Source organism: Poecilia latipinna, unplaced genomic scaffold (genome assembly GCF_001443285.1).
Source record: "Poecilia latipinna isolate Pla-1442-1.1 unplaced genomic scaffold, P_latipinna-1.0 Scaffold463, whole genome shotgun sequence".
Classification (NCBI taxonomy): Eukaryota; Metazoa; Chordata; class Actinopteri; order Cyprinodontiformes; family Poeciliidae; genus Poecilia; species Poecilia latipinna.
In genome coordinates, this window is record NW_015113079.1 from 14,973 (window position 1) to 31,846 (window position 16,874).

General features: G+C 39.9%; 2 protein-coding genes across 2 annotated transcripts; both read left to right on the forward strand.

Moving 5' to 3' along the window:
* The first annotated feature begins 73 nt into the window (after positions 1-73).
* nelfb (negative elongation factor complex member B) lies at positions 74-12,184 on the forward strand. The gene is made up of 13 exons (XM_015039155.1): positions 74-351; positions 1,855-2,015; positions 2,118-2,217; positions 3,398-3,628; positions 3,867-4,052; positions 4,137-4,249; positions 4,327-4,429; positions 5,411-5,506; positions 6,799-6,941; positions 7,140-7,246; positions 7,405-7,546; positions 9,694-9,802; positions 11,742-12,184. The coding sequence occupies exons 1-13, from the start codon at positions 250-252 to the stop codon at positions 11,904-11,906; spliced, it is 1,758 nt and encodes a 585-aa protein (XP_014894641.1). The 5' UTR covers positions 74-249; the 3' UTR covers positions 11,907-12,184.
* A 100-nt stretch (positions 12,185-12,284) lies between these two features.
* On the forward strand, positions 12,285-16,642 carry LOC106951543 (P2Y purinoceptor 4). Its single transcript, XM_015039157.1, has 2 exons — positions 12,285-12,387; positions 15,506-16,642. The coding sequence occupies exons 1-2, from the start codon at positions 12,330-12,332 to the stop codon at positions 16,549-16,551; spliced, it is 1,104 nt and encodes a 367-aa protein (XP_014894643.1). The 5' UTR covers positions 12,285-12,329; the 3' UTR covers positions 16,552-16,642.
* The last annotated feature ends 232 nt before the right edge of the window (positions 16,643-16,874 follow it).

Here is a 16,874-nt window from a genome sequence, read left to right on the forward strand (position 1 = left end):
CTCTAGTGCACTAAACAGGTAGTGCACTAAGACCCAAACAGGAAAAAAAAAAATACCGGAACCTTTGCTCAGCAAGTGTTTTCGACGGAGTGTTTTCGAGTTACCATAAGGGAAGTTATGTCTGTTAGTGGAGATCACTACTGTTTTGTGCAGTTTCTAGGGATCGTTTAGCCGTTTTGTTCCAGGAATCCTGCCCGTAAAGCTCGTTGCTGCATCAGCTCCAGGCTGAGGGATCAAAGCGGAGCCAGGATGTTCGCGGGCCTGCCGGAGCTCGGGATAGCCAACGGCGAGGACTTAAAGGAAACTCTGACCAACTGCACAGAGCCCCTCAAAGCCATTGATCAGTTCCAGGTGACCACAATAGCTCAGCGGGTCTTATGTATATGGTGCATTTCAGAGAAAATTCATAACTTTCAGAGAAAATTATGAATTTTCAAAAATCCATAAACTATTCTGACCAGATGCTGTGGTAACCGCTGGTGTTTGAGGTTTGCTGGTTTAGATAACTTCCTAAGATAGAAAGGATCCGTTTTTAATAAACTAGAGAAGTATTAATATTAGTAATTAGTCAAACTTCTTATTTGTACAACAATTGCAATGCCTTTTTTTCAAAGCAAGTAGATCCCATGTGTATTCTTGGAATCAAACAGTTAAAACGAGTTTTTTGTTGATGATGCCCTAAGTTTTACATCGGACATAACTTGTTAGAAAAATCCTGTAATGTTGTGTATTTTTACATTTCACTGTGTGCAAATTTATTATTGTTATCATTATTATTGTTGTTGTTTACCAATATTCTGGCCCAGAAAAGCTTGCAGATATGCTGTAATTACGTTTCTGTTTTATATTTGATGGTCAAATATCTTTTGATCAAGGTACAAATAAGTTCTATTCGTAGATTTCCGGGTATTGACAGAGAAAGCCCTCATTTGCAGAAAGAAATCATTGCTGTACACGTAAATGATAGTTGAATAAGAAAATTAACAAGCACTAACAGCAAACACAAGCATCATTTCCTCTTCCTCCAGTCGGAATCCTTCTGTCATGTTGTGACAGAAGTCAGGTGAATTACCTGACTTCACTGGTTAACCAACAGGAACCAGCCTCTCTGAACATGTAACACATGTGGAATTTGCTCCGTTTTGCAAACATCCCAAACTTGTTGGATCCACATCTTATATGATGGTGTGGCTGGTTTCTTCAGACACCTGTAGGATATTCTCTTGGACTATCTCTTTATCAAATACTTCTTTCCGGAACTTTTTGACATAAGGACATAACCAAAATGTATGTGAGATGGGAAACAGTTACTCCACAGTTCCTCCATGGATACAAGTCTTGGATACAAGTTCTAATGTCTAGAGAAACTTTTAATTTAATTAATTTAATTTTCTATTTGAATTCTCCCAAATTCTGATATTTTAAAGGCCTAAGCAAAAACATATCCAGGCAGAAGAAACACTTTTCCATATCACTTTTTTCAACATAGCTTGCATATAAGTTAATAGGGTAGTGACTCCTAGTGATATCTACTGTCGATTGGATGTTCACCCAGCCTCCTAATGGCACTGCATGCTCAGCAGATAGAAAACAACATTAAAACAACAAAGTTGGTGTGGAAAGAAGAATTTTCACCTTCAACATAAACTGTAGATTTGTGTCTGGTGCATGTTTGGTTGAAACAAGCTGGCATTTCATGCACTGAAGTTGTTTAGAGTAGCCAGAGTAGCGATAGCCCATAATGATATTACTCAAGTAAAATTGAAAAATGTTCCAGTAAGAAGATGAATGTGTTCAACTAACTCGTACAGTTCAGATTTATGAGTTCTTGTTGCCTTTCTTTCTTGACTGCAGATGGAGAATGGCATCCTGCTGCCGACACTGCAGTCCGCTCTGCCCTTCCTCGACCTTCACGGGACCCCGCGGCTTGAGTTCCACCAGTCTGTCTTCGACGAGCTTCGAGAGAAGTTGATGGAGCAAGTTGCCGTCATTGCAGAGGGCAAGGATGAAGACCGGTGAGTCCTGGCGTGGTTCTGATGCTTCCTGAGCGGAGCGCTGTGACAGCTAATAGAAAGCTGGAGTCCGTGATTGTATTGTGTTTTTCCATTTTTTTCCAGATATGGGAAGCTTGAAGAGCTCCTGGAGAAGAGCTTTCCTCTGGTGAAAATGCCTTCCATACAGCCAGTGGTGATGCAGGTGCTGAAGCATCTACCCAAAGTAAGCTCTCACATGAAACTGTTGCTTAGAGACATCCAAGCTAACGTCCCTCCTCCAGGTAACAGTGAGGTTGCCCTAACAGTTTATTTCCTCCAGTCAGATGAGGAAACCAGACGCCAACTTCCTGCAGATGCTAGCGATATAAAACTGTCTAACAGGTGTTTCTGAGCCATTCACAAAAACAGATACAAACATTTTCAGATGTTCCTTAAATTCCACTCAGCTTTAGGCTTTTAGTTTATATTAGAGGGTATAATAAACCATCTGCAATGGCTCATTATACCATCAGTTATTAACTGAATATTAAAAACTGTAACTATTCAGTTTTTATAGTAGGGGTGCACTGATTATTGTTTTCTGGCTGATACTGAGTCTGAAATGGTGCTAAAAATAGCGAGAGTTGCCAGCTCTGGGTGGTGTTTATTGTTAAATGTGAACAGACATGACCTGGTCTGTCAGTCAGACTCTCACAGCAGAGCAGAAGAGGACAGTGGCTGATTTTTAGATCTTTGCTGAGGTAGAGAAGATCAGGGAGTAAAATTGGTGTTATATGTAAGTATAAACCATCTACCAAAATTCTGGGCTGATTTATTTTATGAGCCCACCCCCAATTTATAGATGTGCACCAATAAATTGGTCCTAAAATCTGCCACTGTCCGCAAAATGGGACAGTGGCAAAGTTGTAAAGTTCCAAGAGAAGGCCAGGTCTCATCTAAAGTTGTAGCAACAAAGTCTAGTGACGTTGTTGCTATATTTAGCGATTTTTATTTTCCTTTTTTTCTCCAGACAAAAAATCTGTATCAGGCAAAATTGAAATTGGCAGGTGAAGCTTTTTAAAGAACGATGATCAGTGATTGGCCCGAAAGCTGTAATCAGTGGACCTCTGTTAATAACTGCTCATCAATTCTACAGAGAAATTCCTTTAGGATGAATCAAAACAATCGCTTTAACTCTGACAGGTCAGTACTGATGGGCGAACTGCTGGTGGTGAGTGTGACCTCCTCAGTTCTGAGAAACGTTTTCTATTCACTCCTTACTGTTTGCTGCAGGTGTCCATCAATTAAATGGCGGTTTTGAATCTCTCTGATAAATATATGTGTACCAGCAACATGCAGCTTTGGCAACAGCAACCTGACAAAAAATATCAAGACCCAATCTTTATCCTCATCCCACTCTGCAGGTACCAGAGAAGAAGCTGAAGATGGTCATGGCTGACAAAGAGCTGTACAAGGTGTGTGCTGTGGAGGTGAAGAGGCAGATCTGGCAGGACAACCAGGCTCTGTTCGGGGACGAGGTGTCCCCCCTGCTGAAGCAGTACATCGTGGAGAAGGAAGCAGCCCTGTTCAGCAGCGACCTCTCCATCCTTCACAACTTCTTCAGTCCGACGCCCAAAACCCGGCGCCAGGGCGAGGTGAGTCGGCCAGACCTGCCTTCAGGCTGCACTCTGCTCCTGGCATTAAGCTATCAAATGTTAAGTTTATAATAAACAATTCATATCAAGTATCTAACAAAAAGAATTACCAGGAACAGTGCTTGTAAATCAAAAACTAAACATTAGATTAAAAATGTCCTGCTGACCCACAGAGAGGAAATTCAAGATCCAAGGAGGTTTTCAGCAGTTCTATGAACCGCTTGTCTTTGGCCTGCAGGTGGTGCTAAAGCTGACCCAGATGATTGGGAAGAACGTGAAGCTGTACGACATGGTGCTGCAGTTCCTCCGGACGCTCTTCCTGCGGACGCGGAACGTCCACTACTGCACGCTGAGAGCCGAGCTGTTGATGTCTCTGCATGACCTGGACATCAGTGAGATCTGCTCTGTGGACCCCTGCCACAAGGTGAGCTCCCATCCACAAACCCCCACACCCAAATAATGCTGGGCCTGCCCCCTTTGCTAAATCCATTGGTGTTTGTCATCACAGTTCACCTGGTGTCTGGACGCCTGCATCCGAGAGAAGTTTGTGGACAGCAAACGAGCCAGAGAGCTGCAGGGTTTCCTGGACGGTGTGAAGAAGGGCCAGGAGCAGGTCCTCGGGTAACCAACGGCTTCAGCACACTGGCAGGGTCTGCTCTGGGATGTTTCTGTCACTAAAGAGTTTCTGTGTGTTCCAGAGATCTGTCCATGATCCTGTGTGACCCGTTTGCCTGCAACACCCTGGTCCTGAGTATAATCAGGAACGTACAGGAGCTGCTGAGTCAGGACGCCTTACCCAGGGTGAGGCGGTCTGAAAGAACAACAGGCTGTTAAACTTCTTAAAGCTTTTCCCTGACGCTGCGTCGAAAGTATGCAAGAACAGCTCAAAAAATCTAAATATTTTCAATGCTTCCTGACATTTGGATTGTACTCACACATATGGTGAAATATGTCAAGATTTTATTCCTTGTAACAAAAATTCAGTGTCTCAGAAGAAGAGAATACTTAAAACAAACAAAAAAAATTAGAAACTAAAATATCAACTGATGAACTCCAAACAGCTGCAGAGGGGCTGAATTTATTTCCCAGCAGGATGTGGTTCCGGCCCACTGCCCCAAAGGCACCAAAAGCTGTAAAGATACAGGTTCACTCAAACAATTGTGAAATACCCCATTATGACAATATGGAAAAATGTTTTTTAAGATTCTTACTCTTAAAAACACTTTTTTGATGATTTTGAGAAAATTTATTCACTTAATACAATTTGGAACAGCCCTGAATGTGAAATATGGATAAGTGTGTAAAAACTTTCCAGATACTCAATATCTGAAGATTTTTTTCTCCAAAAGACAGAAATTGTAAACTGAGGCCACTTAGTCACATTAGGCCTCACACACACTTTAGTGTTAGCTACTCCTGGTGGAGCAGTTGCAGTTGGTCTAGTCACCCCAGGCAAGAGGCTCAACCAAAGTAAAAAAATATTCAATTTATTTAGATAATGGAAAGGATTCTTTTCTAAACTGTGGTAATAAAATAAGTTAAGGAATATTTCAGCATTCTTCCAAACTCCAAAATCTACTATGTCTTCTTGAGGCTGGTCAAATCCATCTCTACACTGGCTGACCGTTAAGAGTGTGGATGGATGGTATCAGTTGTTGTGCTTTTTATCAACACACTGTTTAGATATTTTTCAGTTTCCAACTTTATTGTTTTATTCTACTGTATCATTGTAATGAGCGTGTGCATGTGTGTGCGTGCGTGTGTGTGTGTGTGTGTGAACAGGACAGCCCAGACCTGCTGCTGCTCCTCAGGATGCTGTCTCTGGGTCAGGGAGCGTGGGACATGATCGACAGCCAGGTCTTTAAGGAGCCTCGCTTGGTGCGTATTCACAAGAATGTTTACAAAAACATCCAACATGTCAGAATATGTTTAGAGGAAAGATCCATGTTGGTCCAGTTTCTGTAGCCTGAGTTCTCTACAAATTTAACCCTTTCATGCATAGTGGTCGGTACAGTGGACAGCTATCTAAAAGTCATTTTTTGTGCCTTTTGTGGATTTTATGTTATAAATGTGCACAGACCATTGAAGTGGACACTAATGCATCATAAAATACACTATAAACTGCTGGCCATCAGCTGCAAATGCAAGACATTATTTTTGTTAAATCCAATATGGCTGACAAACAAAAATGCATGCCAACTGACCCGGTCCCTCCTTCTACTGTAGACGACTCTTGCAGGTAGAAAAAAGTATCATGACATCAGAGAACCCCTAAAGAACAACACTACTGATGTATTTTTCAAATATCAACTTTGTATTTGGAGAAAATTACAATTGATCACCTAAAAAGAAAAAACAAAAACTATTTTACAAAAAAAAATGTACATACCTTTTTAATGCCTTAAGACAAAAGAAAAAAAAATGGGAAAAAAAATCCTGACACAAAGGATCATAATTTATGCATGAAAGGGTTAATTGTGAATTTTTGTATTTGTACTAGACAAAAACTTGTGTCTGGAAAAAGTGTGGAGTTCTGACAGGAAAAATCTTTTGGAAACCTGCAGATGACAAGGTTTGACAGATACTGCATGGGATGTGTACTGTTGATCCTCTGCTGGCTGATAATAAAAGAATGAACAGCCTATAATTGTTCAGGTGGTTGTATCATAACATAAAGATACTACTGTCTTACAAACATAAAGAAGGGAACAACACAGTTATTTATTAATTTTAGACAGGTTTTAAACCTCTCAGTATGCCTGTTGTCAGTTTGCTTTTGATCAGGAGAACATGCAGCGTGCTCAAAGGAAGCATCTAATGGAGGCCTACTCATTGACAGTTTTGTTTTCTAAAAATCAGGACTTTTTAGAAAACATTAAAACATTAATCAGCAGTGATTGTGCAATGCAGGCATGCAGCGCAACAAACCAGCCGTAGTAAGATGAAGACGAAGCCTTTTTGTGTTTGTCTTCAGGCAGTATGGATGCCTGGTAGAGAATCATGCCTGCTTTGTTTGTCTTCTTACAGTCTGGTTCTGATCATCTTCCAGGACTCTGAATTAAATAAGGACTAAATCATATAAGAAAGGAGAAAAGTGTCAATAATACATCTTAGAAGTTTTTCCTTTCACTCAACTATTTGTTCATGTTTTTGTTTGTTGTTTTGATCAGGATTTAGAAGTGGTGACCCGCTTCCTGCCTGCTATGATGTCTGTGGTTGTTGATGATCACACGTTCATAGTAGAGCAGAAGCTTCCCAGTGAGGAGAAAAGTTCCCTGACGTACCCCACCAGCCTGCCAGATGCATTCATCAGGTGAAGCCCAGTGATGGAGGGTGCGGGGGGAGTCTGATCATGTGAAGCAACTTCTGTGGAAGTTATTTTTCTATATCAACCTTTGCTGAAATGTCCATCGAGCCAACACATGGACTCGTTAGTTTTTGTGATGACGGACAGAAACATAAAGCAGAGTAAGGAGGGTGTGTGTAACAGTGTGTGTGTGTTCTGCCTCAGATACCTGCAGGATAACAGAGTGGCCTGTGAAATGGGGCTCTACTACGTTCTGCACATCGCCAAGCTGAGGAACAGGAACGCCCTGCAGCGGCTGCTGCCTGCTCTGGGTGAGCGTCGCTCATTTCCTAAAGTCTGTAGGTGGTGAATAACCATCCCAACCAGTTCTCTGTTTAATTCATGATTAGAGACCTGGACGGTGCATGGGTCTGCCCATCTCTGAGGCCATATGTGTGTGTGTGTGTGTGTGTGTGTGTTTGGCCTGTAGTGGAGACCTACAATGACATGGCTTTCAGTGACATCTTCCTGCACCTACTGACTGCTCACCTCACCCTGCTCTCTGATGAGTTCGGATCAGAGGAGTTCTGCTCTGTTGTCTTCGACAGCTTCCTCCTCACTTCCTTCTCCAGGTTAGTTTCCTCTCGCTGCTGCCATGATCACTTCCGCTCTTAATAAGCAATCATTTGGAAACTGAATTCACAAGTATACATTTATTTCGTTTTCTTATTCAACACATGGTCAGAGTTGTACATACATACTCAAATATCCAGTCATGTTATCACTAGCTATGGGACGTGATTAAAATGTTTTCTCGAGTTAATTGCAGGGTCTGTAACATCATCAGCAGCAGCCATCATGAAGTCAACTCTACACTGTATTTGAAGGTGTTGAAGTGAGGGAGCGACTATATAAACCATATTTAACTTCCTTAAAGTTAAACATGTCTATTGTGTATTTTCCAGGCTCATAGTGCCATTTTATAGCACAATAAAGTAACTATGTTACCTTCAATTGTTATAAAAATGCTGCATATACATATACAATGACTTGTAAGAAATTTTGCTTCTTAATTTAATTTCTTCAAATTGGACCTCTGTCTCTTTAAAAACTCCTTCTTTTTCTGAAACTGCTGTCAGGAAGTCATCACAACATCACACCTCTATTAACCCTTTAATGCTTTCACTGACATTTCACTGAGAAGTAGCTCCTATAATGAGCTCTGCAGATGTGTAGTTACACTACACATCAGCTAATTGCTGCTGGCTAGTCTCAAGGAGCAGAGTTAGGAGAGGTTATCTGTGAGGCAAAAGCATGGAAGCTGCATATCTGGGGAGGAGCTGAAGTTTTAAGGCAGTTTTAAAGCAGTGCTAGGTCCAATTATGTGTTCTGCAAAACTGAGTGGTTGCCGTGGAGATTAAAGGATTTCTCAGACATGCATGAAAGGATCAAGGCAACACTCTAGGTATGTTTTTGATGAGAGATTAACATTATTAAAGATGTAAAGTTCAAAAACGTTGATTTTGCATAATACTGCCCCTTTAAAATGTGAGTCAAATACAAACTTAGGTTTATTAGGAGTTATTAGGTTAATTATTTTTGCTTAAGCATTTAAGACTTTGAAAAGTCTTAAATGTAACTGATCATTTTAGGAGATGAACTCTGTTTCAAGACAGACACCCCTTCTTCTGCTGATGGGAGTGATGTTAGCATTAGGTTGCTAATGAAAATTAGCACACCCACCAGCAGAGGATTCTGGGATTTGCAGTGTTATTATAGTAGATGTTTAGAATAATCTCACAAACCAAATTTAATTACACTGTTGGCCGTTTTTGGCCCAACAGCTATACTTTGACACACATGCTGTCAGAGCTTCCATACAGTAGTCTCTTCACTGTCTGCATGTGCTTGACTCCACTTTAAGGCCACCTGTTTAGTTTTCTATCAGCTGGTGTTGAGCAGATTCATGATGGTTTTAGTCTTGGTGTATCAGTTGGTCTGTTCCTCCTGCAGCTTCTCGTCACACTGCAGAACCACTTACTTACCAACAGGAAACATGAGGCATGTCTTTCACCACAAGTTCCATATAGATATGGTTCTTCCTCTTCATCACTTCCTGTCTTTAGTACAGAGTTTACAATCCTGAAGAGTGATTAGTTTTTCCATCGTTAATGTTGTAAGAAGTTAGTCATAAGCCAGTTATGCTGTGTGTTTTGAGACCATTTTCAACTAATATTGTAATAATGGCCTAATAATGCAAGAACTGTCTCATTCAACCTTCAGCTGAAGTAAAGACGGGATCTGGCATTTTGTCGTCCAGGCTGGTAGAAGGAGAGACAGGAGGAAAATAAACAAATAATCACTCAAAGGGAAATTATTGAGCTTATTTTAATTTATCTTATTGTGACAGGCTTATTTATAAGGCGACAGATGAGTGAGAAATATTTCTATCCATCTGTAAACTTTCCAAACAGAAGTTTTTCACATCATTTCAGGTCTGCCGTTTTCTTTTAAAGAAATCTAAGTTTAATTCACATGTTGATGAAACGATTGTATTCCATAATAGAGAGGTTACACATCCTTTAGTCATTTCTATTTTCTATTTCTATTTAAGACTGCTCCCACTAAAAGATTCAGAAGGACCAGAATGGTTTAGTAGGAAATGAAATGATTTTGGCTGTTCATTATGGGATGTAGGCTTCATTCTCACTCATGGCTTTCTACCTGGGAATGCATGTGACCGTTTCTGTGTGTGTACGTGTGTGTGTTTATTTCACAGTAAAGAAAACGTCCACAGACACATTCTACGCATGTTGCTGCATCTCCACCTCAAAGTGCTGCCTTCATATTTGGAAACGCTGATGCAAACACTGGAGCCCCCAAAACAGGTAGGCATGGTTTCCACGGTTTCCACTTCCAGCTCATTTATTCCAGGGTAAACAGGAAGTCTCAACATGCTTAGGTCTCGACATGAAGGTAGGGCTGATCAGGCGCAGCAGCTGCAGAGAGTTGTCTCTGAGAAAGTTATCTATTGTTACCTTGTTAGATCTATAATGGCTAACACTTTTTCTTTTTACAAATTTAATAAAAACCCTGCGTCACGTTTGTCCTGAGCTCTTCTCATCCCAGAGATTTGCAGTAGCTTTGACTCAGACTGTCTCAGGCCCTAACAGTAACACCTACATGATCTTATGAGCCTGTGCAAAGTTCCTATTCTGAGGATTCACACCAGCAGCCCCAGACTCACTGCTCCACATCTGACTCACAGTCTTAATGTCACACACTTACCTTTCCCTCATCTGCTGAGTGACTGCAGAAAGTTGTTACTGATTGTCTCCCAGAATCACGTGTTGCTCTGGATCAAGTTAAAGTTAAATGCTTGAAAAATGTGGGCCATCATGTAATGAGGGATGGTTCTGAGTCCTGGATAGTGCTGACCTGAAGATGAGACGGCTCAGATCCCGGCTGATGCTTTCTGGACCTTTGCTCTTGTATACAGAGAGTGGACATGTAACTCTGTCTGGCTTTGTGTCAGAGTTGCTTTGCAGCTCAAATCTAAATATAAATGGCTGATTAGAGCCACGGAAATGGTAATGACCTGTACCTGAATAGCACTTAAGTCCAGAGGACCCCAAAGCGCTTCACACTACATTTAGTCATTCATCCATCCACACACACATTCACACACTGATGGTAGCAAGCTACTAGACAGTAGCAACAGCTGGGGCAGTCTGACCATGTACCAGTGCCACTGGCAGGGGAAAGTGGAAGTCTGACGTTATTTGTCTGGGAATGGCCTGATAACAAATGTGCGCAAATCTGTGTCTATATTATGCTAATGTCAAAAAAACACAAATTTGCAATTTTGGTGTTCCCATTAAATAAGAAGTCAAATTAAAACCACAAGTGAATAGTTTATTCACATGATAAGTCATTAAAAATCATGGCAGCAAAGAATGTAAACAGTTAAATGAGATTATATTCACAATTTAGCCATGGAACTAGCGCTCATCGTTTATCAGAGACGTCTGTGTCTTATTCAAGTGTCAGACTGACCAGCCCCTTATACTTGTGAGTGGCTTCATCATTTGTAGAGGGATATTTTACACAAAGTTTAATATTTTGGAATGATACACAACTTTGTATAAACTGTGTGATGCTGGGAGAGCTCTGGTGGAGCCAGCTGCACATTGTCCAAAAACCAAAAACGAACCATCATCCTCCTACTTCCTGTCTTAATAGTAGTACTTCCTACTATGACAGGACATAGGAAGTACTTCCTGTACGAAGAGAAAATGATACAGGAATTTCTGTACGATTTTCTCTTTCACGAAGAGAAAATCTTCTCCGTGATTTTCTCCTGTAGTAACACCTGTTGATCACATGTCTTGTGATCAACAGTCAGGAAAAGGAAAAGGAAAAAAGTGTTTCCTTTCCAGTTTTGTGAAGTACATTTATTTTGATACGGCTGGAAAAACCACTTCATCGTACCGCAAAAACCTTTTATAGAAAAACAGGAGTTTTTCTAAAATTGCCTCGTTTCCATTAAGCAAATATATTTTTGTAATTTTGATTCACACAATTCCATGGTCAATGGAAACGCAGCTTGTATCAAATGGTCAACCTTCTGTTAGGTTTCTTTAAAATCTGTCACTTCAGAAAGTTCAGATTGGTTCTAAAAGCTTTCTGAATATAAACCCTAATAACTCTCCCTGTATCATAAAGTAATGGAGATATTTGATGATTAGGATCCTTGAAGCCGTTTTGAGCTCAGCTCTCATGCGCTCCCCTGCATGCTGACTCATTCTGCCATGCTGTGTATTACAGTGCAGTGAGCCGCTAAAGGAGCTGCACAGTCAACTGACGGAGAAGCTGGAGGCCCACAAGAAGAGTCCGACACCCCCAGACGAGCCTACGTCTCTGGACCTGGGGCTGCATCCTGTGACGGTGCCCACCACCTCCTCCTCCTCTGCCCCAACCACCCCGGTCTGAGGGGGGCCGCCAGCGAAATATTTTTACTGGCTGCTGGCCAGATGGACGTTATGCATTTCTGTGCTGGATGAGTTTTTTTCTCTGTCACCCTCTGTAGGTGTTAGATGTTTCTCTTTTGCATTGTGATTCAGCATCTGAGTATTTTCCTTTTGGATGTTTTTTTTTTCTACAATTGTTTCATTTTTGTGTAGAAATATAGTATTTTCATACATGACTCAGTTATCTGTGTGAAATATTTGATCTGTGCCAGTGGTGTAAATAAACTGTTATTTACAAAACTCATTATTTTTTCCTATGATGCTGGTTCAGATCTTGAGCAGTGTTGCGTCACATTATTTGGCAAACCACTAGCAATTTAAGTTCTACATTATCTAGCACTTACCCACAATGTGAAAAACAAACACACTCATTTGGCAACTTCCCATGCAGCTACTGACAAGTGTGACAGATGAGATGATATTCACCCTGACAACAGGTTCTGGTAAGTTCTCTCTAAACTATTATATATAAAGAACCAGCTGCATTTAGAAGCTAAACAATGTTTGTTCAGGTGTTTTAGCTTAAAAGATGTTTAGTGAACTGAATTAAATTGGGATGGAGTGAAATATATGTGGGGACTTTTAGTGTTATCTGTGGTGAGTCTCCCAGAATACTGACATTAGATCTGATAGGTACCTGAGTTTTATTTGATACTGTAAAATGGATGTTATTTTGTAATAAGTTGGATGCTACATATCATTTATATATGCAAAATAAATAAAAAAAAATGAGTCAAAGTGAAAACCTCATTAAATGCAAGATAACTTTAGCCACTGCTGTTGTAGAATTCTTTCCTCTCAGCCAAAGTGCTGCAGCATTTATAGAATATCCAGTTGTGTACAGATGAGACCTTTACATTATCAGGTACATCTACAAATGAGACCAGGTTTTAAAAAATCCAAATAGGACTGTTGATGCATTCATGTGTATTGTAGCAACACCTTAGTAATACTCATGCACTAAATATTAGCTTAATCACACCAAAATGTGATGAGAATAGGCAGATTCTGTATTTACATGATGGGAAATAGTACCAATGATATTTTAGTTCAAATTTAAATTAACTTTGTTCTGGTCAACTTTTTGTACTGTAACTGTAAATCCTTCATTTACAGACATTTTCTTCTCACTAAAGTTAAATCAGAGCAAACATCTATTATTTTAGATCAGTTACAATTACAAGAATATTTCTATTTGCCGAACACCAGAAAATCTACTAAGAACATTTTAGACATTTATTTTCTATCCATCCATCCATCCATTTTCTTACACCCTTGTCCCTTAGTGGGGTCAGGAGCGTTGCTGGTGTCTATCTCCAGCTATCGTTTCGGGCGAGTGGCGGGGTCACTGGACAGGTCACCAGTCTGTTGCAGCATTAATTTTCTAGCTTTCTTCAAATTCATAAGTTGACATGCATTTAGTCAGTATCTAATCTGTGTAACTGTGGATGTATTCTGAGGCCAGACCTGGAACACCCTGCTTTCTGTTTTGACATGTTTAAAAATTCAACAAATATCAGGAGGAGAATTGTGCAGCTACACAAGCCTGGTTCATCCTGGGATCAATTTCCAAACGCTCGAGAATGTCGCATTCATCTGTCCAAACTGCTATGCACAAGTATGGACAATTTCTCATGCAATAACTGTGAGAATTTTAGAAAACTCAGTCATGCAGTTTTAGATAATTTTCCTCAAGAAGATAAATGACCACCAATAAAATCCTTTGTCTTATGTGTTTAACCGGTTGTATGTAAACATTTCAATATTTATAGAACTGGCTAATATTAATAGAAGTCTTTCTTGTTGTTTGAAAACCTGGATTTACTGAAGTGAACCGCCTGAGTCGCCGCACGATTTCACCACAGTGAAATGTCAGAACTTTGCTTTGAGGAAGTGTGATGGGATCAGCTGGGTGTGAGGTGTAAACGCATTGCTTCTCAGTTCTGTATGAACAGTAAGATCAGGAAAAAAATGTTGTGGTTAATTCAGGGATTTTTTTTTTTTTTGACTCGCTTCAATAAATAAAACAAAAGAAAGAATGAAAAATGTACAACATAGCAACCTACTCACCAGTTCTGCTTTAGTTCAGATGACCAGAGCACTTGATGGGGGATCATGAAAAATTTAAGTTTTCTAATTAACTACATATTTAAAAGAAAAATCTATCAAGCATGTTAAATGATATAAGCAATAAAAAGGAACATATTTGCATGAGGAAAAGATACATTTTCTGTGCTGCCATAGATTGGATTCAAGAATTCAAGGATTTGTAGATACTCTTTTTGATTAGGATTTTGAAATAATGGTATAATAATGGAAGTTCACCTTCCCAGAGTTCAATACATTTTAAAGCACTTTACTCTGGAGTGGGAGGATACTTTAAATGTTAAGAAAAAAGGAAAGAAAACTACCTAAAACAGTAAATAAAACATAAATAAAACCTCACACAACCAAAACCATAAATAAAAGGGATTATGCTCAGTAATCATCAGGATGAAAATTATTGAGCTCCTGTCGATTAATTGATTTATTGCTTATTGCAATAGCCTTACACATACATAAAATTTTATTGATAAATAGTAAAGTATCGTGGTTTTAAATGTGGTCTCAGTTCTCCTATTTTATAAGGATCTTCTGATATTTGAGTACTGTCACATATATTTATTTCTTTAATTCCAAAAATATCAAACTAGAAAGAGAACTAAGAAACTGCTGTCCAGAGGTTAAGTACAAGGGTTTGAACAAGAAGAAGGCATAGAGATTGTATGAGTGTATGAACTGATGAGGAAGCATATTGGTCCACAGTCATAAACAGAAAACAATCTATCATGCAAAAAAGGCGTTAAAACTGTTTTTAAACAACCAATAAAAATTCACAATTGCACATCTGAAATGAGCTTTTGACGTGAATCCCCTTTTTAGTGTGTTTGTGTTAGAATAGAATAGAATTTATTGAGTCGCAATGGGAAGAAAGTCCAAATATGGTCATTTCCTGCTGATAGATTATCACCAGCAGGGTTTCAAACTGCAAATAGAAAAAGCAGAACCAAGAGACAAAAAAAACATCAGGAGACAAACCTGCATTTAAACTTAATTCACTTAATGCCTCCCTGCTCCATCACAGCAGGGAGGCAGTCATTTAGAAATTCTGTAAAAATCCTCAAATGCATTGGAACAAAAATGGATGCACATTTTGTTGGTTTAAATTTCACTAGATGGGACAATATGTCTCCACCAGCCTACTGCAAGGCATGCAAAATTGGTATTCACATTTTGCATGCCTCAGAGAATATTAAGGTAATCAACAAGAACTAACTGCTGCCACTTTTTGATACTTTCATTTCTATTTTTAAAGTATAAAAAGGAAATGGTCTTCAGCTTTTGCAACCAGCCTGTTTGAGTTTAAAAGCAGATTTCAATGTTCTGTCTTTTCTGCATATTTTCTTTCTGCCATAGTTGTGTTTTTGAGCTCAGTCTACAACCTTATTATGATCCAGATATTAAGATTTTAATCAGGAGAGTATATTTTACTAAAGCACTACCCTGCCTTTTTGCTCACAGGTTTTGCAACGACAACCATGGTGGAAGTGAGCACTGTTGGGGATTTCACAACACCACTAACCACCAACAACTCCCCATCTCATTGCCAGGGGGAGAACCAGCATTTTGCTCTCACCTTCTTCCTGTGTCTGGTCTTCTTCATCGGATTCCTCCTAAATATGTTCAGCTTGTGGGTGTTCTATTGTCGTTTTCCATGCTGGACGTCTGGAACCACCCTGCAGTTCCACCTGGCCCTGAGTGATGCCATCGCCACCCCGGTAACCCCCATGATGGCTGTGTACTTCGCCATGGGTAATGACTGGCCCTTCGGCCGGTTCCTCTGCCAGGTCAAGATCGCCCTGCTGAGCTCACATTTTTACGGCAGCACCATATTTCTTACTCTCATCAGCATACATCGCTACATTACTGTGGTGCACTTCAACAAAAGCTGCCACTTCAAACGGAAGGCTTTTGTTCAGAAACTCTGTGCATGTGTTTGGTGTTTGTTGGCAATCCAGGCTCTGGTCTATGCAATCCTGCTCCCTCCCAGCAAAGAGAAAGGGAGCAGTCAATGTCTCTCCATCCATCAGAGAAATCTGACCGATTTCTACTTCATCATTAACTTCTTCCTGTTCATCTTTGGATTCCTGATTCCTTTCTCTGTGTCTGCTGTCTGCTATGGCCGCTTGGCAAACACATTGACTAACCTTAACAGCAGCACAGCCAAAGGTCTGAAAGTCAAGCTGAAATCTCAGAGGATGATAGGTGTGTGTCTGCTTATATTCGGCGTGTGCTTCCTGCCTTTGAATATTGTACGAACTCTCGGAGTCGTGCTGAAGAAATTCTTTCCAGAAAAATGCGATGTTCTCCAGCAGATTGAGACGGCCTACTACACCACCTGGATCTTAGCTGGTGTCAACAGTTGTCTGGACCCGGTGCTGTACTGTTTTGGTTCTCAGAATTTTCGAGATGCATTTCAGTCTTTCCAGGCTGGGAAGGTGGATGTTCCGAACAGACCGAACAGAAGTGAATCAGAAATGACTGCAAATCAGAGAGAGATGGATTAACTGAAAGCCAAAGCATAGCTTGAACCATCTGATCATCTTTACAACTTGAATTATTGTAAAGATGGTATTGACCTCATGGAGACTGAAGTGATCTGGAAAGTTACCAAGTTGTATTTCTTTCATGAGTTAGTTGTATTATTCCAGTATTAACAAAAACTCCTGGATTGTAGTTATGTGTATTTTTGATTAATAATTTTCCACTTGTTGCAAATTGAAAAATAATCAAGATTCAAACATTTTAAATTTGTTTAACGTATGCTAATGTGTGTGTAGTATAATAAATTGTAAAATTTGTTTAAAAGAAGCCTTGCCTATAATGTTCT